The 26,877-nt window shown below is 37.9% G+C and overlaps 4 protein-coding genes across 6 annotated transcripts in view; 3 read left to right on the forward strand and 1 right to left on the reverse strand.

Annotated features, from left to right (window-relative positions):
• The window catches only part of LOC124164586, a 75,833-nt gene extending 64,713 nt beyond the window's left edge, over positions 1 to 11,120 (forward strand). For both annotated transcript variants that reach the window (XM_046541990.1, XM_046541991.1), the window contains 5 exons: positions 233 to 377; positions 2,947 to 3,132; positions 6,523 to 6,647; positions 9,972 to 10,077; positions 10,538 to 11,120. In XM_046541990.1, coding sequence (XP_046397946.1) covers positions 233 to 377; positions 2,947 to 3,132; positions 6,523 to 6,647; positions 9,972 to 10,077; positions 10,538 to 11,017 — 1,042 coding nt within the window. In that variant the 3' untranslated portion in view covers positions 11,018 to 11,120. The remainder of the gene's footprint in view (positions 1 to 232; positions 378 to 2,946; positions 3,133 to 6,522; positions 6,648 to 9,971; positions 10,078 to 10,537) is intronic.
• A 153-nt stretch (positions 11,121 to 11,273) lies between these two features.
• On the reverse strand, positions 11,274 to 15,268 carry LOC124164587 (ribonucleoside-diphosphate reductase subunit M2 B). Of its 2 annotated transcripts, none has more exons than XM_046541993.1 (7): positions 15,033 to 15,268; positions 13,877 to 13,954; positions 13,609 to 13,791; positions 13,284 to 13,519; positions 11,987 to 12,215; positions 11,641 to 11,859; positions 11,274 to 11,556 (listed from the first exon to the last, which is right to left on the reverse strand). In XM_046541993.1, the coding sequence occupies exons 1-7, from the start codon at positions 15,081 to 15,083 to the stop codon at positions 11,404 to 11,406; spliced, it is 1,149 nt and encodes a 382-aa protein (XP_046397949.1). In that variant the 5' UTR covers positions 15,084 to 15,268; the 3' UTR covers positions 11,274 to 11,403. The 2 variants fall into 2 exon arrangements, with proteins under 2 accessions (XP_046397949.1, XP_046397948.1); XM_046541992.1 differs by lacking the exon at positions 15,033 to 15,268 and adding an exon at positions 14,081 to 14,243.
• Positions 15,269 to 15,726: 458 nt separating this feature from the next.
• On the forward strand, positions 15,727 to 18,609 carry LOC124164588 (40S ribosomal protein S28). Its single transcript, XM_046541994.1, has 2 exons — positions 15,727 to 16,018; positions 18,468 to 18,609. The coding sequence occupies exon 1, from the start codon at positions 15,807 to 15,809 to the stop codon at positions 16,002 to 16,004; it is 198 nt and encodes a 65-aa protein (XP_046397950.1). The 5' UTR covers positions 15,727 to 15,806; the 3' UTR covers positions 16,005 to 16,018; positions 18,468 to 18,609.
• Positions 18,610 to 23,064: 4,455 nt separating this feature from the next.
• The window catches only part of LOC124163610 (tRNA (guanine(10)-N2)-methyltransferase homolog), a 36,733-nt gene continuing 32,920 nt past the window's right edge, over positions 23,065 to 26,877 (forward strand). The window contains exons 1-3 of the mRNA XM_046540627.1: positions 23,065 to 23,275; positions 23,365 to 23,430; positions 26,462 to 26,573. Of these exons, the coding sequence (XP_046396583.1) occupies positions 23,210 to 23,275; positions 23,365 to 23,430; positions 26,462 to 26,573 (244 nt within the window). The 5' untranslated portion in view covers positions 23,065 to 23,209. The remainder of the gene's footprint in view (positions 23,276 to 23,364; positions 23,431 to 26,461; positions 26,574 to 26,877) is intronic.

Consider the following 26,877-nt stretch of genomic DNA (forward strand, 5'->3'; position numbering starts at 1 on the left):
TACTTTGGAAGGAGGACAAGAAAGACTGGAGGAATCCAATTTGTAGCTACAAATAATAATGGAGAAGGTGAGGTGGATGGAGAGGAGAAGGAACGATGAAATCTTGAGGTGCACAATTTTTCCATAATCCAATGCATTTGATGACACATAACTGAACATGGATTGACTCTTTATAAGAAATTTTATAATGCTGGAGAAAAGTCATAGCAATTACTTTCTCTGTTTGAAACAGGGGTGTACTACGGTGTCTATGGGTTGGAGTCCTGATTGCCCTTCCATCTGGTGCTGGCGTTGCCCTATCTGTCCTCGGAGGGAACACAAGCTCATTAGTTGGTGTAGCTATATCTGCCTCCCTTCTCCCACCAGCTGTGAATGCTGTAAGTACTCCTTTCCCACATATATTAATGAAGGAAAGAGCAATGTTCCACTTTTTTAAATTATTTAATTTACGGGACGACTGGTTTTCATACACTGCATCTTAATAGAAAATCAAAGGTTTTCCGAGAAATTTATTCTAGTATATTCTTTCCAGGTTTACTACCATATTAAAGTGTCCTGTGTTTTTCTGTGTTTTTAAATGTTCATTTGCCCAGTTTTTTCAGACCTGAAGATGTTGGTAAAGTCTCGCAGTTAAATTTTTTTTCATCATGCTGAATTAAACCTGGTGTGAAATCCAAGAAGTAGTTACCAAAAGTAAAAATCCTTTGACAATGTTTTGATAGGTTTAACCATTTAGCTGTGGGAGTACTTGATTATAGCTATCAGCCTGTGTGGGAGAGAACCAAGAAATATTTTTCCCTCTAGCCTGGCCAAGTGTCTTGCGAGGAGTGAACCCTTATAATCCGGGGAAACCCATCATTCTTCCTTACCAAGGGATGGGCCTACATTTGGGTACTTGTCGTAGGCATATTTACCGAGTGGAGCGGGAAGGAAACAATACAAAATGGGGAGTATGATAGGAAATGCCGGGAGGAACACTCCCTGCCGTGAGGGATGGCCATGGAGAGTTAAGCTGCATTATCGACCCCTACATTGTGGGAAAGTGCACTTGGGCTCTACCCTTGTAGCGATAAAAATTTTGGGAAACTGGCGTAGGTAGTTGAGCAATGGTCAAATGTTGCAAAACGTTTTTCCCGCAGTCAGCGTACAACCCATTTAAAAACGTTCTCACAGTCGAAGGAATAAAAAAGATTGATAAGTAAATTCATTAATGCTCTCTCTGCATCTCTGGCCATGATAATTTGGATTAGGAAAAATGCTGTAGTTTTCACCCAGGGTTTTGGTTTCACTTGAAAGCTCCAGGCTTTGTATTAAATTGTTCTTCATCATGTTCCATTTTTATAGTGAAATAAAATTATTATTTGATCTAATGGCCATTTCAAATTTAAGTGGCATATCTTATGAGGAGAGATGTCAGTACATGCCCACAAATAGATATGCATAGACCATCTTAACAACAACCCAACCACATACACTTTATTTTTGTTTCATCAGTTGTATAAAAGAATTAGTGTTGGCTTGATTAGACATATTTATTGCTCAATCGCTGCAGGCATGGGCGGAGGTTTGGGGATCCAGGGAAGCTTCCCCCTCCCCCCCCCCAATTTAACTGGGTATTTGTCCTAAAAAAGTATGAAACCTGTACATTCAAGTGCAATGAAAACAGGAAATGCTGTTAGGAAAGAGGTTAATTTAAACAGGGATGCCACCTCCCCTGAGGGTTTCAGGGGGGGTTATTCCATGGCCCTTAAACCCCTGGGAGGATTACTGGCCCCCCAACTCTTAACTCTGCCCATGCTGACAGTGATTGAAATGAGTGCTTCAAAATGTGAAAGTGAATTTATCAAAGGAGTAGCCACAGATTAGCCATATACCCCAACCTTAACGGAGGCTCTGCTAAGTACACTGAAAGTGTAAAAATTCCATGTACATAGGTTAAAACATTTGACCTGACCAGAACTTGAACCCAGATCTCCTGACTATGTGCCAGGTGCTCTACCGCTAGAGCTACCAAGGCATCTCCTTCCCTTGCAGATTCCGCAAAATCTATTAAGGCATATGACTTTTCCTCTGCGGATGTTTCGCACTTTTAGTGCACTTGCAGTTGACTCCGTTAAGGTATGCCCCTGGTCTATAGTTACTTCTTGAATAGCATCTTGGTGAGGCCCTAGTGTTCATAATTCTTGCATTAGCTTTGGGATTGTGGCACTGAGCTCATCAATATTCTGCGTTGTGTATTTTATGTGCAGCCGTATGAACCTTTGTGTCCTCTAAAGCCAATGAAACTCCCCATAGGAAGAAGATGCCTTGGTAGTTCAAAAGGTAAAATATGGGGGCATATTCTGGAGATCCTAGTTGAAATCCTGGTCAAGGAAAATGATTTATCATCCGGAAAATTTCACAATGAAAGTAGAATACTTTCAGGGAAGTTCAAATCTTGGCTGTCAGTATATAAAACCTTTGTTGCAACCTATGCACTTATGTTTCAAAGTAAAGCTGTGTACTTATTTTAAAAATTCAACGTGTCTGTGATGATGGCATAGCTCTCAGCATTAATCCTATCTGTGTTAGATAACAGTGCCACACCAATGAGAACCCAAGGAGGGCTCTTTCAGGTTTCCAGCCACCGGGGCTGGGACCCAATAATACAATTGATATGCCCATGTTCCCGGAGAGGGGTTTGGAAAGGAAGGAAAAAGGTGCCCCCACAATAGGAGCCCAACGACGCCTCTGCGATAGGAATAGGGAAGGAAGAGAGGGACGGGAAATACCCTCACCGCTATAGAAGCGACCAGGGCCCACTACTTGCGAAACCTGGCATCAGCCATTAATGTGCCAACGATTTTGGAGGATTTCCCTATAAATAAGAAAAAACCATCGATCAAATTGTCGGATAGATAATAGTGCCAGGGAATTTCATGGGTTTCTCTCTCTCTCTCTCCTTAGGGTTTATTTTGGTCCCTTGCAGTCATCAAAGCTCTCAGTGATGCCACAGAGCCGGAACTGAATTCAAAGTACCACTTTTATTCAGATAATCAGTCTGCAGAGTTGGCTATGCTGGGAGTAGTGTCTTTGTGCCTCACTCTGGTCAACATTGCCTGCATATTTGTTGCTGCTGTGCTTGTCCTAAAGGTGAGCTGAGTTGATTTCCCTGGGTGTATTTCAATTAATTTCTTGATATTCTTTATAATATAGTATAGATAGCTCAATCTCTACCAACCTCACTTCATGTTTATTAAGTCCCATTATTCAAAGCTAGATATTTTTACACCCTAGTAGCACAAAAAGGATTATATCTAGATATAATACGTATCATTGTATACACTGTATACAGATTATATCTGTATAAAATCCATGCAAATGTCCTCTACCACGCATATAATATCTAGATATTATACGTATTATATCTGCTGCAATAATATGGATTTTATACAGATTAAATATGCGACATAATATAACCCTCCATAATATATATTCAAAATATAATCCATAATATAATAAGATAATATATATTAACCCTCCATATACCTACGAGATAATAGAGAGAGACTATACTTGCCACAAAGAACTATTAACAATGTGAATTCACGAGTATAATAATATTTTCAACTAAATATGTCTGAAAGGATTGTACTTCCACTATGCCAGCAAAAGCAAAGATCAATCTAGACCTCAACTACTAGTCCAACCTCAGCTACTAAAACGTACCAGTCCCAGGCGGATATGTATTTGAAATATTGTATGGGATGAGCAAAAGTTTCAATGTCACTTCAGTAGATGTAACAATCTAATAAAAATTTGAAAGTCCTGCCAAACCACCAGCATAAAAATATGTATAAAGAATATGATATCTCTTAAATCACATCTCAGCTCTTACCATGCATGAGGACATCACCATAATGAATTTTAGTGGCAGGAAAGAAAAAAACAATTAAAATACAGATATTTTTTTATTTTCATTATTCAATCACAATAATAGCTGCAATCCTCTATTGTTACCATGAAATACTTTGCTGAAACAAATACTGTCATTCTCTTTTGAACAAAAATTATTTTTAAGTGCATTGACAGAAGCCATACTATCTTCAATAGTTTCTCCAACGAATGTCTATTGTCACATCATCCACTTAAAAAAATCCACATCCACCATAGTTCTATACGTCACTAATACCACTGTCTTTCTGTCTTCTGAATGATAGTTTGGTAACTGAAGAAATGGCACCTTCCTCCAGTCTCGGCACCTTTAATTCAACACGAATTATCTCCCCATCTTCTCGTGCAAGGCCACAGATTCTTTTCTGATATCAATCGATGTGAAGTGCAGCTCACACACCTAAAATTAATAAATAAGAAAATACCAAGTAAATTACTTAGTCATTTCATTTTCAATTTAAGGCATTTCTGAAAGAAAAATATATCTAATGACTTGGCTGGTAAATACAGGAGATAACTATATACCTCAATGATTTTTTTATAAAAAAACTAGATATAAGCATAAGATAATTTGAGCTGATAAAAGCCGGACACAGTTAAATTCCAGTTCATTGCACCACTCACGATTGTAAGAGAAAAACGCATATTTCCATTCATGGCGGTTCATACACACTAATAGTATATAATTTTCTGACGAGACCAGTGGCGGATACAGATGGGGGGCGCGCGCCCCTCCCTTGAGGGGTCCGGCCGCATTGCCAAGCATTGCAGAACCAGAATTATGACTATTTTACATCATAAGATGGCATTGTATTATATATGTGTATACTTACCTTAATTAAAATTTTATTTTACTCTGCCTGTGATTTGATTACTTTTTATCACGATAAAAGTGAAGGCAACTCAATTTATCTTTTGCGCCCCCCCCTTGAGTGTTTTCTGTATCCGCCTCTGGACGAGACTCAATGAATTTCTCAGCATTGCTTTCCATGCAACTTATTAAGTGAGTATCACTGGTCTTGCGAAATGATACATAAGCTCAAATTAATTCGAAAGCATGAATACCTTAAAAGGTATGTGCTTTCCCCCGTAATATACGGTACTACGCCAAAAATACAATGACTCAGAAAGCCTCATCGAAAATACCCTAGTATATAACTTAGGGCGTAAATAATTCAAACAGCTTTTCAAATCTAAGTTAAATAAGTATTTTTAACTGAGTACTGAGTTTCAGACGCATAACACACCAAAGGGCAAGCTAAGAAATAATATTCGATACCATAAACTTGGCTGCTGAATTATAATTCCAACTAACTCCTTCAACCACACGTTTACTGAACGAAATAATACAAAAAACAACAAAAATAAAAGAATTTTCAGTCGAATTGCCGCTACAATATTTTAAACCACCACTTTTAGTATTGGAGACATTCATCAACATCCCCAAGCCACATCTAGCTAGAAATTACATCCAAATAATTACAGCGTGAAAGGGTACATACCTTACTGTTTTTCGTGGAGGTGAAATTGTCTCTTCTGATCGCCCGAATCCACTTGATCTCCAACTCAAGATATTTTCGAAAGCTAAAAACTTAAACTTTGGGTCCACTATGGAGTTTTCTTCGCACCCCGGTAGGTACTGAACACATGAAAGGCGTTTTTAACAAAAATGTCTCACAAACACACGTTTCTTAAGCCCAGCGGATGAAATTCAAGAATAAAGGAAAATTCACTATCCTCAGAAACTTCAATTTTCAATAACTTACACCACAAAAATCCCTAAAAAGTGGTGAAACGTAACGTAAATTCACTCGTAAACAACGTAGGAGTTTCAAGGATGTCACTACTTCGCTCAAAGATGATCTTATGAGTGGACTCATTAAAACCGATAATGTGCAACTAGGCAATTATTAGTTTTCAGAGTGAATATTAATCCAAAAATATAATTTTCCTCGGCAGTATACTCTTCTATATGTTACATTAATATTTTTAGTCGCTAATATGAACTCAGAGGTTTATGCCGGTATGGATACACCAATATCAACCAATATACATAATGTCCCTTCATATAATAACGCTGTAATACAGCAATAATACGTTACAAAATACATTATGTATAGTATACATCAATTTCCTTGTTAAATACATTATGTACGCGAGTTCTTGTGCTGTGTGGGGATGTTTGAAAGAGAAGCAGAGATTTTAAAAGATATGATAAATATATATATAACACAGATATGTGTATCTGTATATGATGTATACCAGAATCTTTAAAATATACAATTAATATCCTTATGGTGTAACCATGGATCATCAGACATGTATAAAATATGTATGATATACAGATTTGCAAATATGTATACCGATGTATTTCGAAATCTTAAAAATATACAGATATAATCCTTTTTGTGCTACTAGGGCAGTTTTCAATAAAAATTCAATAGTGCCAATTATATCTATGTATTGATTTTACCTATTCAAAGAAATGCAAATACGAGTGCAAAAGACAATAATCAGTCTGATCAGCCTTTTTAGATATGTATAGTTTGTGCATTTTATGTAAGTTTAAATATGTATGTTTTCCAACAGGTGAAAGAAGTTGCTCCCCAGGCAAGCAAGGATGAAATGAGGAGATTCTGGAAGCATGACATTAAAATTGCAAGAGATTATAACAGAACCATGCATGGAGACACAGCTAAGAACTTGGGAAAACAGTGAGTCCTCTTCAATACCTTAATATATATTTGCAAAACTAAAGAAAAGTCGCTTGCCTGCTGGAATATGACAGTATTTGCAAAGGAGAGTTATTTTTGGGTTTCCCAGCATCAGTTGTAAGATCAGCCAACATTTCTCCTCTGCTGTAGATGTCACTAGAGGTAATAATCTTTCCTATGTTGCACATCAATATATAATGTATCTGTCAATGGGACATTTTCAATATTTCAAGTATTGAAAATCTCATATTTCTTTGCCGAGAAATACTGAAATATGCTGGTCTCCAAAGCTTGTAGGGTCCTAGGACGGTTCACATCAACATGAGAAAACTCACAGGAAAATATCTCAAGGGCCCAAATCGGGAAAGCGGACCAGCCACTCTCCTTGGCGCTGAATTGAGATGAGGCACACATAAAATCCACTAAAAAAATAGGCATTATTGGCAAGTCGACGCTCCTCACTGATCCAACAAGTGATGACGACTGAACTTTAAGGGAAAAAAAACTTTATAGCCTCGCCCATATTGTGTTTATACATATTACAGTTGAAGACCTTAAATCCGGAAAGCTTGAGACCAAAGGGTTTCTGGATTTCTGGTCTCCAGCACGCGGAAAAAGTGGTAACTTATTTTTGAGAATTTTAGTGCAATAAATCCATAATTCAGAAATTACACATGAAAGGGATTTTAACATTAATGTGTGGATGGTCTGTTGAATAACCCCAAGAAGAACATTCGTCGCCTAAGATGGATTCATGTACACTTCATTGAAGGAGGCAAAAACTTGCTGAATGAGTCGTCAAATCACAACCGTAGCTTCCGCAGCATAAACTATACGTGCTTAGTACTGGATGAGAATGAGCATTAAATACATCTTTTTCGTCATGCTCAATAGCATTTGTTTATAGCATTTGGTAGCAGACGTAGCAAAATCTATTGATACCTTCCGTAGTCGGACAGTACATCTGTGCAAATGCTTCTATATTTTGTTAATTAACCTTTACCCAACTAAAGACGAAAATATACGTGTGGACGTTTCTTGACACTGGAAACGAAAGCTGCATATTTTTGTTGGAGGTTTTCTTACGCAAGTGAAGGAATGCCGAATATATACGTTTCCTGGCTCTCCCCCTTTTATGACGGTTGGGGGGCGACAAACGTCTTTGTTTCGGGACCCAACACTGCAGGGTTAAGGCTTTACCCTTGAAATCCAGGGGCAGGTTGAATTCTTTGTCTTTTGAGCAGCGTTTAGAATTTTGAAACGAAATTGTACGATAAATATTAACTTATATCTCGAGTTCTGTATAAACATCAACATGGAAATTGTATCTGCATCAAATGCGTTAATATTGACCTTAGAACTTTGTTTAAAATTTGACAATTCTCAGAAAAAAATGTGAAATTCAATTCAAAATCTGCAATTTACGTACAAACAACAATTATCCATGTGCCAAGTACATTATAAGCAATCCATAAGTTGACCGCGAACCAATGCCGCAGGTAGGGTCGTAAACCCGGAAAGGAGGGAGCACAACTATTCTCAGAGTCCAAGATAATGCAGAGTCCCCGCTGGGAGGGGTCGAAAAAGGTTGGAGATGAGAGCTTGTGATTATCCGCAATACCCTTTTTAACGAATGTCTCACAAAAATGCTCCGTACCAGGGGATAGAAGTCTCTTGCGGCTCAGTACAGCAGTCATGCTAAGACAAAAAATCCACTGTCACGAAAGGGTTAATTAATTTACAAATGCATTCAGGCTCTTGTGCTTGATGTTTGAGTACCCTACGTGTCCCTGCCTAGGTTTTTAGCGTATGTTCATAGCGTGTGCTAACTTCCTACCCATCCCAGAACAAGGCTCAGAGAGTGGTGCCACGAGGAGGCAACCAGAAACACTTCGCCTTTCAAACGTACCAGATTTCTGGGTATCTGGATTCCGGGTTTGAGGTCCTCGACTGTACTATCAATTTTCATGGCCACGTGCCTTGAACAAGACCACTAGGGATCCCATACTACATCAACCGGCTGAATAGCACGCATTTCAAAAATGGAAGTTATGTTGCCATACCCTGTACATATTAATGCACTACATAGGCAAGATTATTAGACCTGGCAAGTTCCCCATTAGAGGAGAAGAAACAGCCATTCTTACAACTGATGCAGGCAAACCAAAAAATAAACCCTCTTTCACTTGTGAACACCATCTACAAAAGTTTTAATATTCTGACGTAGTGTTTGGATATTAAAATGGCAGCAATGAGTATTGAATTTTGATACTTGATTAGAATTTCTGCAGACCATTGATTATAAGTAAATTTCTTCTTTGGGTGTTTTCCATTTAACACCAAAAAAGAAATTTATTTTTAAATTACGACATTAAAATTCTTTCATAAAAAAGTCATACTGAATTTTTTAAGTCACTTTTTTACATGGACTGCTATTGACAACATTCTGGAGAAAAATCTCTGGATTATCTCCTAATCATTAGAAGAATTAAGCTGAGCTAATTATCGCCTGAAGTGAAAAATTTCTGTGGGCATGTTGTTCGGGCATTTAAATGCCCGAAGACAGGGAAATTCAAATACCAATGTCAGTTGGCAAGTTAATTTGGAAAACCATATTCTTTAAACAAGTGTAGGCGTAGTGGGTAAAGCATTGGTTTGGGAGTCCAAGGTGAAAGGAATAGCAGACTCCTGTAAACGAAATTGTCACAGAGTATCCTGGCCTAGAGAAAGGAACTAGTCGTCATGCTCAAAATGTGAGAACTTCACATGCATTTAGCATATTCTAGGATGAGCCACAGCCAAAACTGATTACAAAAGTTTATTGTTAAATAATACTATTTAAGCAAAGATTTTGAATGATAAAATAATTCCATGAAGTCACGCCTGAGGCAACAATACACCACTTCTACTTTCAAACAGGCATATTGTATGAAATCATGCTTAAGTGCAGACAGTGCTCTGAAATAGGTTGGAAACCAGTTGCACTGGAGTCACGTTTCCAAGTGGAGTTGCAAAACAGACTCATAGGTGTAGCTGTGGCAAAATCTTCTCAATAAACCCTTCTTTGGAAGTAATTTTTCTTAATTTGTGATGGTTGGAAGCAAAGCTGTACACAGAGCTTTGGTCACCTCCCACCTGCATGGATGATGTCCCTAAGTCTCTTGTAACATTTGCAAACCCCACTAATAGGATTAAAGTCACATGTACTGCAGATCACAGGGCAGGACTTAACTCGATCACTTATTAATCCTATCAAAACCAATTTACTGGTCAAGGGTGGTTCGCAATAGAGTGCTGATTCTAACTTCACAACTGTCTTTCCAGGCTACTGGATGAATTGGCAGGATTGCCCAAAGAGCAAGTGGAAGCTATCGTTGAAGAAGCAGCTAACAGCAGACAAAGGTTAAGCATATCGAGGCATATATCTGAAGTAAGTAGTCAGAAATATTTGAGTTTTGAATGAAAACAATTTCTGCACTGATAATCTGAAAAATGAGTGAAAAATTAAAATATGCCATTAACACTAGGAGGATGAAATTTTGCCAAACCTTGGAGGCTGGAGGGGTCAATTTGAATGAATGCCCCCTGATATCATTTTAATCAGTCCACAATTAAGAAACCATCAGCAATTTCAAATTGTTGAGGGGTCAAATTTGACCTCATCGGCCTTCTAGTGTTCAGCTAAATATGTACTTGAATAGAAGATCTGAGTGCAAGCACTCAAATGTGGGTTACAAATGCATCTCCTCTACCTTAGGCAGGTACAGTGTCATGCATGAATGGGTAAAAGATAAGAAGAGTTAAACAGGCATAAAATAATACACATCGATGACAATTCAGTGCTCTCAATCTAAACTTTGTTCACTCATCCATTATTCTTTGTCTTTCAGAGTGGAATTCTGGATGGGATTGGAAATGCAGCCAGCCAATCTAACAGCCACCAATACACTTGGACTCCAGGAACTAACACAACACACTTCCGGAGAGCAGCATTCCGACGTAATTCTATATCTGTTCCTTCTGATCAGGAAGTTGAGGACATAGCTTATGCAACTTTAACAGCTGGATCCAAACTTGGCTACATAGATGCTGTAGTTCGTCCAGGGCCTCGTTTGACCAATCGCAAAATCTCTTCAACCAGCTGGCATGGGTCATGTGGCCCTCAAATCAGGTCCCCATCACGTATGCACACCTTGGAGCCACAACTTGACACTATTAAAGAGAGTACTTCCAGCCTCTATCATGTTCAAGAAGCGGGAGGTACACGGGCACCAACTGGTTCTAGGAGGTTTCAAGTGACACCTTGTGCTGACGATGTTGGAACCACGAAAAAGGGTAGAAAGACTTCTAAAGAACAGAGGGACAAATGAATATTACTCGCTGTCATAACTTATTCAGTTGTAGTTTTTATAATGATTTATAGTTTATTTACAGTTTATCTTCGTTATTAAAATTTATTTATAATCTTAACAATCTTCCTAAAGTCTTTTACTAGTGGCAGTTCCTGCTAGTTTACAGTATTCCATATCCATGGATTAAAACCTACTGCATTTACAACGTTAGCATGTCATTTCAAATGACAAGTTGAAAGTAGGGCCTGTCCAAGTAGATAAAAAAATACAAGAATACAATATAAATATATTTTATTGTATAAAAATGTACATGTCTCAATTAAATTCTGCATTTCCTACATATAAAAGCATTTTTTCCACATCAGGTAATGTCAATACAGGGGTAAATCTCTCATCCCACTGCTCTAAAAGTCAGCATCCAAAGTAAAAACAGATTCTTCCTTGGTGGCCATGACACCATATTTCTGATACTCTCCTACCTTCTTCTCAAAGAAGTTGGTTTTGCCCTCCAGTGAGATATGTTCCATGAAGTCAAATGGGTTCTCAGATCTGTAAACCTGTCAAAACCATAATATCAACAATAATCATGAAACGGTCAACGACATGATAAAACAATCAAAAATAATAACAGTAACTCCTACCTTATCACAACCAAGTTCCACAAGCAAGCGATCAGCAACAAATTCAATATATCTGCACATTAAATTGCAATTCATGCCAATCATGTCTACTGGCAGTGCATCAGTCAAAAATTCTTGCTCAATTGCCACAGCCTCCCTAATAATACTAGTTATCCTCTCGTTGGTTGGACGATTTACCAGATGCTTGAACATAAGACATGCAAAATCACAATGAAGACCCTGAAATGAAGGATTATGGTTTGATGTTAAGAGATACATTTTCATACAGGAATATAAGTAAGCAACAGATACTACTGGGCAAATAACATCCAAAGTTCATTCAATTAAAATTACAAGACATCATTACCTCATCACGAGATATAAGTTCATTGGAGAAAGTCAGTCCTGGCATCAGACCTCGTTTCTTCAACCAGAAAATTGATGCAAAGGAGCCAGAGAAGAAGATGCCCTCGACAGCAGCAAATGCTACAACCCGTTCCCCAAATGTCGCCTTATCGCTAGCAATCCATTGAAGAGCCCATTGTGCTTTCTTGCGTACACATGGTAAGGTCTCCACAGCATTGAACAGGAAATCCCTGAAATGATAAAAAAAACCATTAACACTTGAAAATTAAAAATGTGGTTCCACATTCAACTGTTATTTATACTTCAGCAAAGCTAATGTTGGTTTTCTCTTTGCATTTCACAACTTCTCACCATGCACAATAGCTAGAGCCGACTCAAAGTTAGCCATCCCATTCAAGATATTCTCACCCTGAAAATAATCTAATAAGAATGCTACTGAAAAAACTACTATCACCGACAAAGACAGCAAGAGACTGGAAAACATAGTAAAGAAATCAGTCTTGTTTATTAAGAAATTTAATGTCATGAAAAGAAACGCTAAATTTGACTTTAAATACACTCAATACTTAAAGAGTTGAAACAAGTAACATATGAACACAGATATAAAATTATCCTGATGGAGACCATATCCTGATGGCACCTTCACGCCCTGCAAACAATACATTTTCAGAAGAACTTTCATACCCATATCATGGCCTAACATAAGTATTTAACAGAAAATACTGAGTTGCAAACTGGGATAGCAACAGCCATTATAGCTCTCATTACTAAGATCTTAGGCCAACCACCTTCATACTAACAGTTCATTACCCATACCAAGTTCAGAATTAAATAAATCCAGAGTCAATTAATGAAATCTTACAATTTCAAACATAGATTTACTAAGAAAATACTATAGGCTGTGAGGAGGAAGAATTTAAATACTCTTGTAGATAATGACGAAGATAACTATAGCCACAAATCAATTTCACCAAACATTTAAGACAATTTGGCATGCAACCCACACCACGAAAATGATTTCGACGAAAAAGGCCAATATAATTTTAGGCATTCCTAACATGATCCCCATCACTTTCAGAGGTAATTAATTCTGGTCGAAACACTGTATTTAGAATTTACAACTTAACGATTTCACTGAACACTCCATTCTATACTGTAATAATATATTTTTTAGACTTCAAGGATTAAGAAATTTTAAGTCGTGAGAGAGAATCCATTTCGAACATTTAATATAGAAAAACATCCTGTTAAATTGTTCCCCTACTTGGATAACGTCTTGCTGAGGTATTGTTTCTTACCTTTCTTTTGGATCTTTGATGTAGGTGTCTATTAAGAGTGAGTACATCTCAGAGTGCACATTTTCCATCGCGATTTGAAAGCCGTAAAAGCAACGCGCTTCCGGTATTTGAACTTCTTGACTGAACCTTTCCACCAGGTTTTCATTGACAATGCCATCGGAAGCGGCAAAAAAGGCAAGTACGTGGGACAAGAAGTGGCGCTCTTCCTCCTTCAACGAATCCCAATCCGACATGTCCTAAGGGAAAGAAAGGAAAATGTTAACAATAATTGTTAAGAGCATAATTTAATGGATATTTTCGGGCAAATCTGAATTCTCATTCTTACCTTTGAGAGGTCTACCTCTTCAACTGTCCAGAATGACGCTTCCGCTTTCTTGTACATCTTCCAAATATCATGATACTGGATAGGGAAAATCACGAATCTACGGGGATTTTCCCTGAGTAAAGGCTCACTTTGTACATCGTCAGCGGATAACTTAGGGTTGGCATGCTTCTCGCCCAGAGGAACCTACAAATAAAATTTATTAAGCATATAACGCGGGAAATGAAGTATATAATGGCGGCTTCCTGATCCCAAGCATATCTATATTTACCTTTCCTGGCTGGTCGCCGGTCTTTATGTTTATTTTATCACTCAAAACCTTAACACCTGATGATCCAGAAACCTGGCCCTAGTAGAATAAAAGCGAAAAATGAATAAGGCACATAATTAAAGCATATTTCAACAGTAATGCCCGGTATTCTAAGTTGCTACCACTGTGCGCGAAAATATTCGGCAAATAAATAAAAACGCTCACCTTATCATTGACAGTAAAATTAGACAGCTTGTTTAAAACATTTTCCTTGTCATTAGCGAACTCCAAAGGCATTTTGACGAGGAACTCAACTTAGCACAACCGTCACAAAGAGAAGCTGTTGTCAGACTGGGAGAGACACCAAACGCGCGGCAAAACCCACCAATTTTGCCGGTCGTATCTGCCAATAACATTGTTCCAAATAGGCGGGAAGGGAGACGCAACAAACGTACGAAATGCGACGTGTCAGCTGGGCACAGCTGGCCAATGGCAGGCTGCGATTACGACGCAAAAAAATTAACCGTTCGTATTATTACAAATCAATGAACTAGAAGCTGAAGAGGCTGCTTATTGTTGAAGTGGAAGAATTACCTTAAATTTTGTATGTCAGTTAATGTATAATTTCATCGAACCAACCCATTGGCGGGAAATAAATTCATTAGCTGGCAACATTGAATCATTAAACGGATGTGAATCACCTGAAGCGAGACCCGAGATTCCGGGAAATAGCGTATTATCGCGAGTATCTTCGCGCGGAAACCACTACATAGTAACTTGCATGCCTGCTCGACAATATTCGCTTGAGAACGTCCCGTTGATTTGGGTATACTCTCTAATTACGGACCATTGCTCATAGCTACAAGCTTAGTACCAATAGTACTAATATATTAGTACCGTGGCTACAAGTGAGAGAGGTAATTTAGAATGATTTAGAAGCTTTAGTGATCTCCTTTGATGGAACGGATTATACAAGTCGTCGATTACGCCGTAACATTCTCCCCGAAAAAGGGTATAAATACGCTTTGTTGATTGAGAATGGCTCACGTATTCTGGCGGCGATGATCCCTATGACACGAGCAAATCAAATGTAGTTTCTTATTACTCCCCGAAGGATATATATTTTATTCATGGCCATCATTCACTGCATTGAAATTAAGAGAGTTTGGAGACTTACTGCATTGCTATCACAGATGGAAATGGATGTCCCGTTGGTTCTGTCAGCCATCAATATCGTTTATCAGTCCAGTCGTAACGCAGTTTGTAAAAACCATTTGGCTGTTCTCGCCAAATCACTTCGAATACTGAAAAACATCCGTGAATCAGAGGCGGTGTTACACTAGAAAAATCATGAGTGATCGCAAGAATCACCGCAAGATCAGTATAACCTCGAGTAGGATATCCATTTGTGACTGTGTAATATGAAATTCACTGTGGAACAAATCTTTACACTGCGCGGCTCGTTCGTCTTTGCTTTCCAAAATCCATGCTTTGAAATTGGTTAGAGTTCGAGCCTCTTCCATGCCAAATTGCTTTGTAGTTGAGCCCAAAAAATTATTATTATATCGGCGATCCTCAATACTAATCACATTATTCAACTTTTGTAAGCATATCGCTGCCATCTTGTTATTTATCCCTCTTTGTCATTCATGAGAATGGGCTCAGTGCCAGTCATGAATGCAAATTTAAAGGGAGTTTTGTAAATATAATTAATGATCTTGTAATTTTATCCTCCATATACGCATAAAATAGCATATTGAAAAAGTATTTGATTTAAAGCTGCCGCCAAATATACGATATAGGTCCATTTCGATGAATCGACTCTTCTATCGATAGACAGTTGGCTTTCGACAATTTCGAGAGTTGTATCCGTGTTATCGATCGTCCTTCAATAATTTCTCTTCGGCCATTACGTCTTGTGTACCTCGTGCACGTGGGTTAGTAAGTCAAAATGGATAAACCAGCAGTGCTTGCTCGAGTAATGAAAGTGTTGGGCCGTACAGGATCCCAGGGGCAATGTACGCAGGTGAAGGTTGAATTTATTGGTGACCAGAATAGACAAATCATCAGGAACGTTAAGGGCCCGGTCCGGGAAGGTGATATTTTGACCCTCCTCGAGTCTGAGAGGGAAGCCAGAAGGCTACGTTAATAAACCTTAAATTGGTAAGTATTGTTTGAACTTGCATTTGAGTTATGTATTATGAATCATTTTGGATGGTTTTGCTCGTGATATTGTACCCACTCGCTACATTTCACTCAGCGTGTCATATTAGTTCGTTACGTGGCTCGGAGTGAAATTTGGTAGATGATCATTAGTTGGAAACTTCTGTTCTACTCACGGAGTTTATGACTTAAGTAATATTTTAAAGCTATTCTTTAAATTATATGTCGCTATGTCAGCGTTGGGTGCGTTGGTTACAAGTTTGCCTTGTTGTGAGTAGAGGGATTATTTACCGCGCGTCAAGCCATGGGGCTTCGACGCAGGGTGTTTAACTATTATTTTAAGTAATCAGTGTAATATCTGTACGAAGAGATGCTTATTGTAACCGTGTTTTTAGCCATGCATTTGCATGGCATACCTTTTAACGTAAAAGTACACTTGCGCTAAAAAATTAATCTCAGCTGCGTTCGTGCAGAGTATGGTGTGACTGTACTATTTGGAAGATGTGTGATTCCGTCGCTCGGAATAGCATGGATCTTTTGAATTGTGTGTTCTGAACACTTCGATCTTGCGTGTGGTTATCCAATTATTAGCTCATGTTTTAACTCTGCGAAATTGCTCCATCTTCCCGGTTGGTGCATGCGTCTTGTGTACATGGTGCTTGATAGTCGCTTTCGCTGATACTCATGTGGCGGTCTCCTCGCAAGTTGTGCCAGATGGCTCGCGGAGACAGCTTTAAAGGGTTTACTCACGCTCTGTGGTTAATCGGCCGATAGAAAATCTCGCATTTGAATTTGTAATATTCCGTACCTTGTGCCCTGTAAATTGACTACTTGCATTATGTGATAGTAGATTAGCGGGAAATTCACTCGCCATTACCTCATGCCCGTGCTCGACTTGAAACGTGAAAAGAATGGCTTAAACGTGGCAGATTCAGTTACATATTTCGAGAAATGTACCGAATGTGTTGATAACGAGTTGTCTGTGAAGTCCTAGGCACGCGAAAAGTACTGCAAGAAATCAGCAATATTTTCATACCCAAGGTTCCTATATTGAAGTGATTATGTGGGGTGCAAATTCTTGATTGCCAAGAAGTAAATTAGTATGGTATTAATGCAGATATCTGAAAGCCCTGTTAGTCATGGTATTAAATGTCTAGCCCTCTCTTATTATTTGAGCCCCGTGAAATAGCTTGGTGGAGCGTTGGGTCTCTAATCAATGTGTCCCTTGTTAAATTCCTGGTTGAAGCCTGCAGTCCCTCCTAATAGCATCCTCTGGTTGCGAGGTGGTCCAGGATAAGAAACTGACCCCCTACCCTGAATGCATGAAATACACATGCATGTGCCTCAGCCCAGAATGAGTTCAACCCTCCAATCCAGACCAACTTTCGGGTTTAATCATTGAGTTTGTGAGTGTGTGAATTAGCTTTAGAGTGTTAAGTTTATCAGTCTATTTTTGTTGACCACCTGTTATATTTTCCCTGTAGCACAGGGATCATTTCCGCTACATTTTCTAATATTTTTAGCTAGTCATAGAAGTACCTGCTGTCGTTTTGTTAATTTCGTGACCTGCAAAGTTTGATACGAGGTGACCAGAATTTTCTCTCATTCATATTCAGGGGCAGAAATTTCAAGTAAATTGACTATAAATGAAGTTCCACACATTAGTACTGATAGCAACCCAGGTTTCAACTGTGCTACAGAAACGATCAAGGTACCCACCTTGGTGCAAATAGATTGTGTTAGGTGGTACTAGTTTATTTATTTTCATGAGCTAAGAGGTTTACTTTTACTCATGCTGCCATCAAGTCAGAGTGGAAAAGTGCTTCTGCCATTGATGGATAAAGACAATGAAGCGCTTACCTTTGCTTCTCCCTATGAGCCTTTATTAGAATAATGTTTTTTTGTGAGATTTCATGCCCCTAAGAGGATAATCTTAAGCAATTGTTAACGTATAATGACAAATGAGGTATGGAGCCTGCTCTTGTGATCTCTTTCATGCAGGGTGTAATCAGTCTTTTTTGTATTTTGCAAGTGGTGCATTCGATTTAACAGTGGCTGTTAAGGTCATGAGAGGTTTGTGGAGAGCGAATCTGCTATTCCTACCACTGTTGGCTGGTCAAGTTGAAATACTGGAGCTCTATTATGCCTAATATAACTCAATTGTGTCCTTTGAATACTTTGATTACAGTAAAATTGACGTTTTTTTAACATGCACACTTGTAAGAATCAACAAATATTTGGTTATCGTTATGGCTTCTGCTGGCTCACCTATTGCAATGCTCTTTCAAGGAACCTCTATGGTTGAGATTTTTTTTTAAAGAGTCTGTGATCTTGGTGATATCAATAAGTTAAATGCCCAGAAGATGCCTTCATTTTATATATTAGTATCTTTGGAATGCACAGTTCACTTGTTTTGTTGTTCCTTAAGTTTCATTTTTGTCTGTTGCAGAAGCTGTTTGCCGCATTCAAGGGGAGCCACCCAACCTTTACCATCATCATGGAAGCCCATCTGTCCTCCACGAAAATATTCCATACAAATACGGCCGTGTATCTTTCTTATGTTCTATAAAAATAAAATGTTATAGGCAAAATATGGTTTTATTGCATTATTTTCTGCCTTTAGTCTTCAGCGTTAGTCAGTGAAGGCTTCAAAATTAAATTTCCTTCCCTCGTTGCGTGATTTATCAACATGGGTAGAGACCTGAAGTGCCTTTTTAAACTTTAATTTTTTCTATGATCTTATTTTATGCTGCATGCCTTGGTTGCGGTTTTCTCTGAGAGAACCATTATCCTCTCTTTTGCTGAAAACAATTTGCTCCCAATCAGTGCTTTTAGCACACTTCATTCTATTCCCAAAAAATGGTCACATTTCTTTGATCTTCCATTTAAAATGGAATTAATTTATTTTGACTTCAAAGTTAGCATGAAAACGGCAGTTATTTTATTTACATAGTTAAACTTTTTAAAAGGAAAATTTCATTTGTCTTGAGGTCTGGTGCATTCTGAAATTGTCACTTAATGATAGGAAAAAACTTATGCACAGTATATTTGTCGTATCTGCCAGGTTTGGTGTTTGTTAGCCATTCAGTTATTGTGAAATAGTGCCATTGGTCTTAAACTGTTCACAGGTAATGCATGTTCACTTGAGTTGGTGTGGACTGTGTTAGTCCTGATAACCTCTGATTTAAGCTTGAAGCTGTATATTCCTTCCCCCCCCCCTATATTGCCTTCCTACTTGCTTATTTTGTTGTAAGCTGAGATGGGGAATTAAGTCAGTGCCTTATTACTTCTGAGGATATATTTATAATTCTCATTGTGTGTTCCTCTTTCTTACTTTTAAACTCCTAATTTTTATTTTATTTATTTCATATGACCTTTCAGGGCTGATCTTATGCTTTTTTTTGGTTCAAGTATTCTAAGATTTCATCATCAGCTCAACTGGTCTATTTTCGTGATTGATCTTGTAATGTTTTGGATATCCTGAAAGTTTCAGGGTAGGTAAGGTAAGTATTTGCAAATTTTACCTCCTGGGTATTTTGTCACTTTTGAAATTCATGTTGACAAGGGTGTACTCAGTACACCCTGAAATTAGCCTGTTGGCCTGTTATTTGGGCTATGGAATTCTTATGGTATTACACTGCAGGCTTTCTGCAATTTTTTTCCATGACTTTTCCAAAGTTGTCGTATTTGTGGCCTGAGTTCTTTGTAACATTCACATTGGATTTGAGGCAGTCTTCCCCCCCCAGGGATTTTTTTTAAATGGCATGCCTGGAAATACATTTCTCATGATTTTGACTCTTAAAATATGGGTTTCACTCGTCACTTCATGTGTGACTGATTTAGAGCAGGCGGATAAGTATGTGTAAGAGGCATACTCAGTTTTTGCTGTGACTTCTGGGGAGAAAGGAAGCCTTTTACATGAATTTATATTGTTGGAAGGAGTATTCATTTATCTAGTAATATTTTGGAGCTATTCCCAGCTCTATGTAATCTGCTGATGTACTGCTTTTCATTCAGCCCCAAGGACATCAACATGGCAACATTTTATGTACTTATAACCTTTCAGGGCTTAGTTCTTCCTCACTCAGGTGGGGGCATGACCCATCTATCAGTGCCAGAGCTTGCTGCTCTCTGGTGAGTCCATTGCAAACTCAGGTAGTCATGGGTCATGACTTTTGATTTTAGAATAACGCGCATTTTGATCACACTCTGCTCTCTAGAGGATCTTGTCGCATTACACCTTACTGCTTTTTTGTACCATGAATTATGTCATTTTGGTATGGGATATGTCATGGTTAAAAGCCAGTTAACTGCTACTGGTTCCTATGCCTTTTTTAATCTTATTGATGTACAGCTGTACTACTCAATTTCTATTGTTTTCATTTAAACCATATTTAAGGCTTCAGTAAAAGTCATTTTTTTATTACAACTATTATTGTATTATTCATGAATGAATTGTTTTTGCTTGCTAAAAAAATTGAAATCCCTCTAGAGTCAGGAAAGGGAAGTGTTGACATTTATTTTTAATAACCTCGAAAAAGAATTCAAACCTAGATTTGAAATTCATAATTATATTTTATTTGGATCCCAAGTTGATATCCATGGAATGCACTAAATTTTTTTGTATCAGCCTCCTGTTAATGCCATGGTATAAAAGGTTAACCTCTGCCGTTTGATGAAATCTGTAGCATTTGTTTTCCTCATTCAGTTTTTCCATGAGTGCCTCATGTTGACTCACCTCAATTAGTATATCTTGGAGAAACCCATTTGCCACTTTTGGCTTTCACCTTCCCTGCATGAAACTGGAGGAGTCTCCCGAATTCTGTCATCTGTGCCTTCTGCTCCATTGCAACCTCAGACTCAATGATACTGTAGTACTGGGGATGATGGGAATTCATTAGGATAAGTCTTAATCGAGAAGTGGGCATTGAGAGTTGAACTTTTAATTAATGTTTATGAATTACCCAACTGTCATAAGATGTGCAGAGTTGTTTTTTTTTTCTCAAAATGTTGAGTCCTGAAAAGTTCCTGCCCATGGAAGTTTGTGGCAATTGGATTGGGATGGCATGGGCAACTTTATGTGGCCCAGTCAGTCTGGGAGGTCCTGGTAATTGGCAATGATTGATTTTAATGTGTACTTGGCAATTTGGAAACATTGGGGTGACTATAGTAGTAATTTAGGTTTGATATATGTATAGAAAAAGTCAAGTGTAAGTATTATAATATCCAATTAAATATTTTATCTATGAAATCCAAGACTAGATGTGCCTTGATTTTACTTTAGTAAAGTTTCCTTTTTACATTAATCTGCATAAATATCTTCAATCCTTCTGTAAGTGTGCATGCTATATCACCAATAAAGAAACTGGCTGTATACTACAGGCATTTCATTTGGTTCTTGGGATGGACATTGAGAGCTCTTGTAATACTGTGGAAATGATAGCTATTTTGTTGAGAATACTCTACTCTTCTCCTTACAATGGCACGACGTCAGGCCCATGCTGGACCCCTTCTTAAGGCCTGTTTACATGGTACATTAACACGTACGGGTTTATGTCTAAATGTATGAACGCGAGAATGAACGCCAAAATGCACCGTGTAACCACCCAACTTGTGCGAATGCATGCACAGAAAATAGAACCTGTTCTAATTTGGTTCATGCATTCGTACATGTTCCGTTCCGGTCCACAAAAATCATTCACACAAACGTACATTAACTCGTACGTGTTAATGTATCGTGTAAACAGGCCTTTAAGGCTGTGAATTTGCTGAGGGCGCCAGTACTATGCAGGGGTAGTATTTCAGGGACGTCTGGGGGTGTGGAATATTATAAATAAATTTTGAAATTTTAATCCTTACCCTCATGAGATTGAATTGAATCTACCAGATTGAAATGTTGTTTAAATTATTTTCTTTACTCAGTACATGAGTGTTGATTTTGCTGCTATAATGAGAGCCGCTCCTCAGCTACACCTCACACGTTCGGCTACACCCAGCTGCTACACATCTCAAGAAGATCCAAACAACAGATAATAAAATCATCCGTAGAATAATTGGTGCACCGTAATTCGTTAGAAATCAATATATTTGAAAAGACTTGAACATTACACCCATTCCAATGAAACTCAAAACATCTCTATCAAAATTCTCCCTTTCTTACGACAAAACTGACAATGCACACCTCAGGAACTTCCAACCTCCATTAAAACCCATACACCGCCTAGCTAAATGTGCCCTTAACCCATCCCATATTCCTACTCCATAACCCCTTTCCAAGCTTTTTGCCATGACTCCAATTAATTAAAAATGTGATCTAAGTATTGCTTGAAACATCAAACTAGCGCATTGCCCTGGAGACAGATATCATCAGCTGGGAACTGCGGAACTAAGTGAAATCTACTTGGAACAAAATATTCTCTTTTTGTTTTAATATGAAAGTTATTAATAAGAAATTAAATGACTGAGGCTCCGCAATACGCGGTACAATACAAACATAATGAATGTCATTTTAAAATCTTATCCTTTAACCATAACGTCTGGGGGGGGGGGAGGCGTGCCCCTTTCTAGTTATCAGAGGGTATTATTAGATCATTTCACTATTTCTGTTTATCACAGTATCTGTTTCTCATGTTTTGTGTATTTTTCTATGGAAAAATTCTAATGAAAACGAAATGGTGTATCTTGAAATTTTTATAGGAACGAGGCTTGAGGAATTCTCATGAAAGAAGATATATGATCTATCAGTTGGTTCCGTACGTATTAACCTTAGCGGTAATTCATATTGAAGAAATAGGTTATATCTTTGATTATGATTCATCAACCATCATGTATGAGTTTGAGGCAGGGTTAAATTATTGACCTTTTAAAAGATTTGTGAACATTTGAGCTGGACGTGTATCATTAATTTTATCGATATAAAAATTAAAATTTGGCACTCCCTGTATTAATTTTACTTGTAATGAATAGCTTGGAAGCTTTGAACGAACAATCAATGAAACTTTAATATTCGTTTTCGGCGCCATTCGTTTAAAATTCGATGCGCTTAACCACAGTGAAATGTTATCACGTCGGCATGGATGGTTTTTACATCAAATTCAAGCGACGATGAACTCCTTGTTTCTCTGAAAAGTGTATACCTTGCATTATTTTCTCTTTTATTTTTTCGTTTATGTTAGTTTTTAAAGTATAATTATGACGCATCTATGGAGGCGATATTTATTGTGGTTCGCTAACGAACACGTGAATTTTCGTATTCCGGTGAGCTGGACTTTTTGAAGTGATTTTGCAGATGATTATATTGGTAAAAGAAATAACTATCAGCATAATTTATTTCCTTCATTTAACAGGAGCTGGAATCGATCCTGTCCATGTACGACATTCCCTTGCGGTGGTTGGAAGGTCCATCAGCACTAGTGAGTGCAATGTTTTGGCGATTTTACTATTGTTAGATTTATCATGTCAAGCAATGGAAATGGAAATATGTGAGGCTAATGCCCCTGAAGTAAGATATCGATAGAAAGACTACACGGTGGTGAACAACGTTTGTTGTGTCATGCAAGTTGCTAAGTTAGAGACGTTTATTCCGGGGAGAGGACAATTCGATGAAAGTTCCGTGCTTTTTTTATCTGAGAATAATTTTTAAATGTAGTGATGTTCCCATTACATGAGATATTGTCTATAATTTTACTGCTGCTAAACTGTACTACCAAATGGAAAGAAAGTTCACATTTTTTGGAATTGTGGTAGTGAAGAAGTCGTCCTGTGGGAAGGCTTAGGTTTTCGATACCTTGCGTCCAAAATGTAATACTTCACAAGAAAGGCTGTCACTTGACACGTTTAAGCCTCACAATAATCGGTTATATGCCAAGTATCAACTTAGGACGCTGGTATTAGGTCATATCCTAAAAAAAAGGTATCAAGGAAACTGGTGTGGTGGGAAAACATCATTGACTGATTAATTTTAACATAGTATAAAAATCTATCCGTTGCTTACCTCAAGTAACTGGTACACCTTTACTCGCAGGACTTTTAAAAGACTTTTGCTTCCCTAACTATTCTTTATTTATTTTATTCTCAAACCACCTGATACAGCTCTTATTGGCCATTTTACACCGGGGTGTTCTACAAATGTAACAAGTAAACGTACACAAACGACCATGCCCTGGACTGGGGAAACCTACCCAGGCGGGACTCGAACCCGCAACCTCTTGTTTGGCAGGCGAGAACGTTACCCCGCTGCCTCCGAGGCCGGCAATTCTGATTTGTAGGAGCAAAAATTCCTGGGTAACAGGGTGTCTATTGATGTCTTGTGTTGTAATAAGTTATGGAAGATTTGGAAAATGGTTTTCAGCTAATCATGAATCTTAAAAGAAGCATAATTTTCGTAGCAATGTGACACTTGTAAGTTTTCCTTGGGTGTATGTAGGACATACATCAGTGGGTCGATTATGTTGATGCCATAGGCTTTGTACGTGTAGGTTTTAATAAGACAGCATTTAGGTCTTCTTGTTAACCCTTTTACTGCCATCGGGCCGATATATCGGCCTTCGCTGGTTGAGTGAAAACTGCCAGGGGCTGATTTATCGGCCCGAATTATTTCACCTTTTTTTCGTGATTGTGGCCTTTTCAACGGCTGTAATTTATGTAAATCCCCATAATCTATCTATGGTTATAAGATTTCTATAAGATATATATCTTAAGAATTGGGAAAAAAATCTAGACCCATTAAATAAAATTAAGTAGCTGAAAAATTTTTAAATCTGAAATGTTGCTTATTCCGGCTTGGCAGTATTCGCACATCCTACCTGAAATGGGCTGTCAGTAAAAGGGTTAATCATAAGTCTCTGTGATAGCTGTGTCGTGACAACGATACAATGGATGCCTTTGAAATTTACATGTGGTTGACCTGCTGTTGTCAGCTCTCCAGGTGTCCTATTGGGTTCTGATGTCTGGCATCCATACAGTCCATCCATCCATCCTGTGGAGGTTACCAAGTCTGCTCTTTTTTTTTCTCCCAGTGTGCCATCTATCAAGATATTCTCACTTACCATGTGCCGTCATGTAAGATGTGCACCTTGTTTTTTTGAGAAATAAATTCAGGGAAACGATAAAAAAGAAAAGGCATTAGATAGCATGTTTTATTTAACTCTTAGAGTGCAGGAACGTTTTTAAACGTTTTGCACACTGACTGCGGCATTACCCAAAATTCCCTCACCCTAAGGATCGCTAAAGGGATGTAACTTGAGGAAAAGTATTGTATTCCTGGAAAACTGTTAAGCGGACGTTAAAATGGAGTGAATTTCGGGACTAAAGGGCTGTAAAATTGTGCATTGCCTCTGAGAATGATGTTATTTCCTAAAATTGGGAAAATTGAATGTTATTGCATTTATGCTCTTTGAGCGACCTCTAAATGTTAAAGAATTGGGCTGAAAAATTTAGGATATCCATTATGCACCCCATTGCATATTTTAAGAAGTAGAAATTAAAAATCCGAGAAAAAAAAGCAACATCCTACAGGGGTGCCTCCTGCACAGGGGGTCACTGGCTGGCAGCTAAAATCGTGAACTCCCGCAGCCCAAGGGTTGATGAAATTGTTATACATTATTGTAATGGAACGGTATTTTACCGCTTCCTCAGAAACAATTACATAACTTGCTTACCCACCATGCATACAAGGCAAACGGCAGCTAGTACGATTGTGGTAGGTGGCCGGACTGAGCGCTGCAACAGTCATAGTAAGATTTAAATATACAAAGTAATTGCTCAGCTGGAGCTTGTTGATTGTATCTCTGGGATGTGCTCTTCCTATGGATACAATTAAAAATTGGCGTGACCTGAGATGATGATGAAGATGTAATGAAAATGGACATTTACTCCACAATCTGGAAAATATTTATGATAAATGCAAATACATTTAGATGAATTTTATTGAGATACACTAAGCTTTTTTATATTTTTTTTGCCTTCAGAATATTCTTTTAAATTCAGTGCTCAGCAAGATGAAAAATTGTCTTGATAATCCATGAACGGAATAATTGGGAGCTGGATAATCAAGTTAACTGTGTTTTAAATATAAGAGAAAATAGATAGATGAGGAAGATATTATCCTCGTCATAACTTATCTTTCCCTTTCATCCACCAAATTCTTTTAATGGATTATAATGTCATTTGAGGGACTCCATTGTATATTTTGATCTACCTATGGATTTAGGTTTATGATTTCATGAGGGTTTAGTCAAATGCCTGACAAACTTGCCTGACATTTGGCTTTTATTTGTAAAGTTTCGGTTCATAGGCACAGTATTCAAGTAATTAATTGACAACTAATTACTGCCCTCAAGAAGTTCACTTAATAAACACGTTAAAATAAGTGGCCAAAAAACTAAGTTATCAATAGAATCAGGACTCTTTTCTTAAACTATGCATCATTTTTTTCTGTTTTAGCCTTATGTTATTGCAGAGCTTCCATCAGAAGAGTCTGTGAAGCTTCTTGCCAGCCGTTCCGTGAGCTTGAGGTGTGCTGTAGAGCTGTGGGCAAGAGCCAAAACACGAGATGGTAATATGAAATTTTTATTGATATTTCACCATAGCTTCTTCTCTTGTACTCAACTAATAACTATTTACTTATTTGTTTCCACTGATATTTAGTGTCAGAGATGATATTGGTTTTGGAAAAGAAATATATTAATTTATATTCCACTTGATTATTTTTTTTGTAATTTTTAGGTTAATTAGTTGGTAATTTTTGTCAGTAAAATCATTTTTCTGAAAATTAGCAGCCACTAGATTTGAACGGTTCACAGTATTGGATAAAAAGGTGAAAATGGGTGCAGCAGTATTTTCTACTGGAGGTGGGTTAA

This window comes from Ischnura elegans, chromosome 8, assembly GCF_921293095.1.
Source record: "Ischnura elegans chromosome 8, ioIscEleg1.1, whole genome shotgun sequence".
Classification (NCBI taxonomy): domain Eukaryota; kingdom Metazoa; phylum Arthropoda; class Insecta; order Odonata; family Coenagrionidae; genus Ischnura; species Ischnura elegans.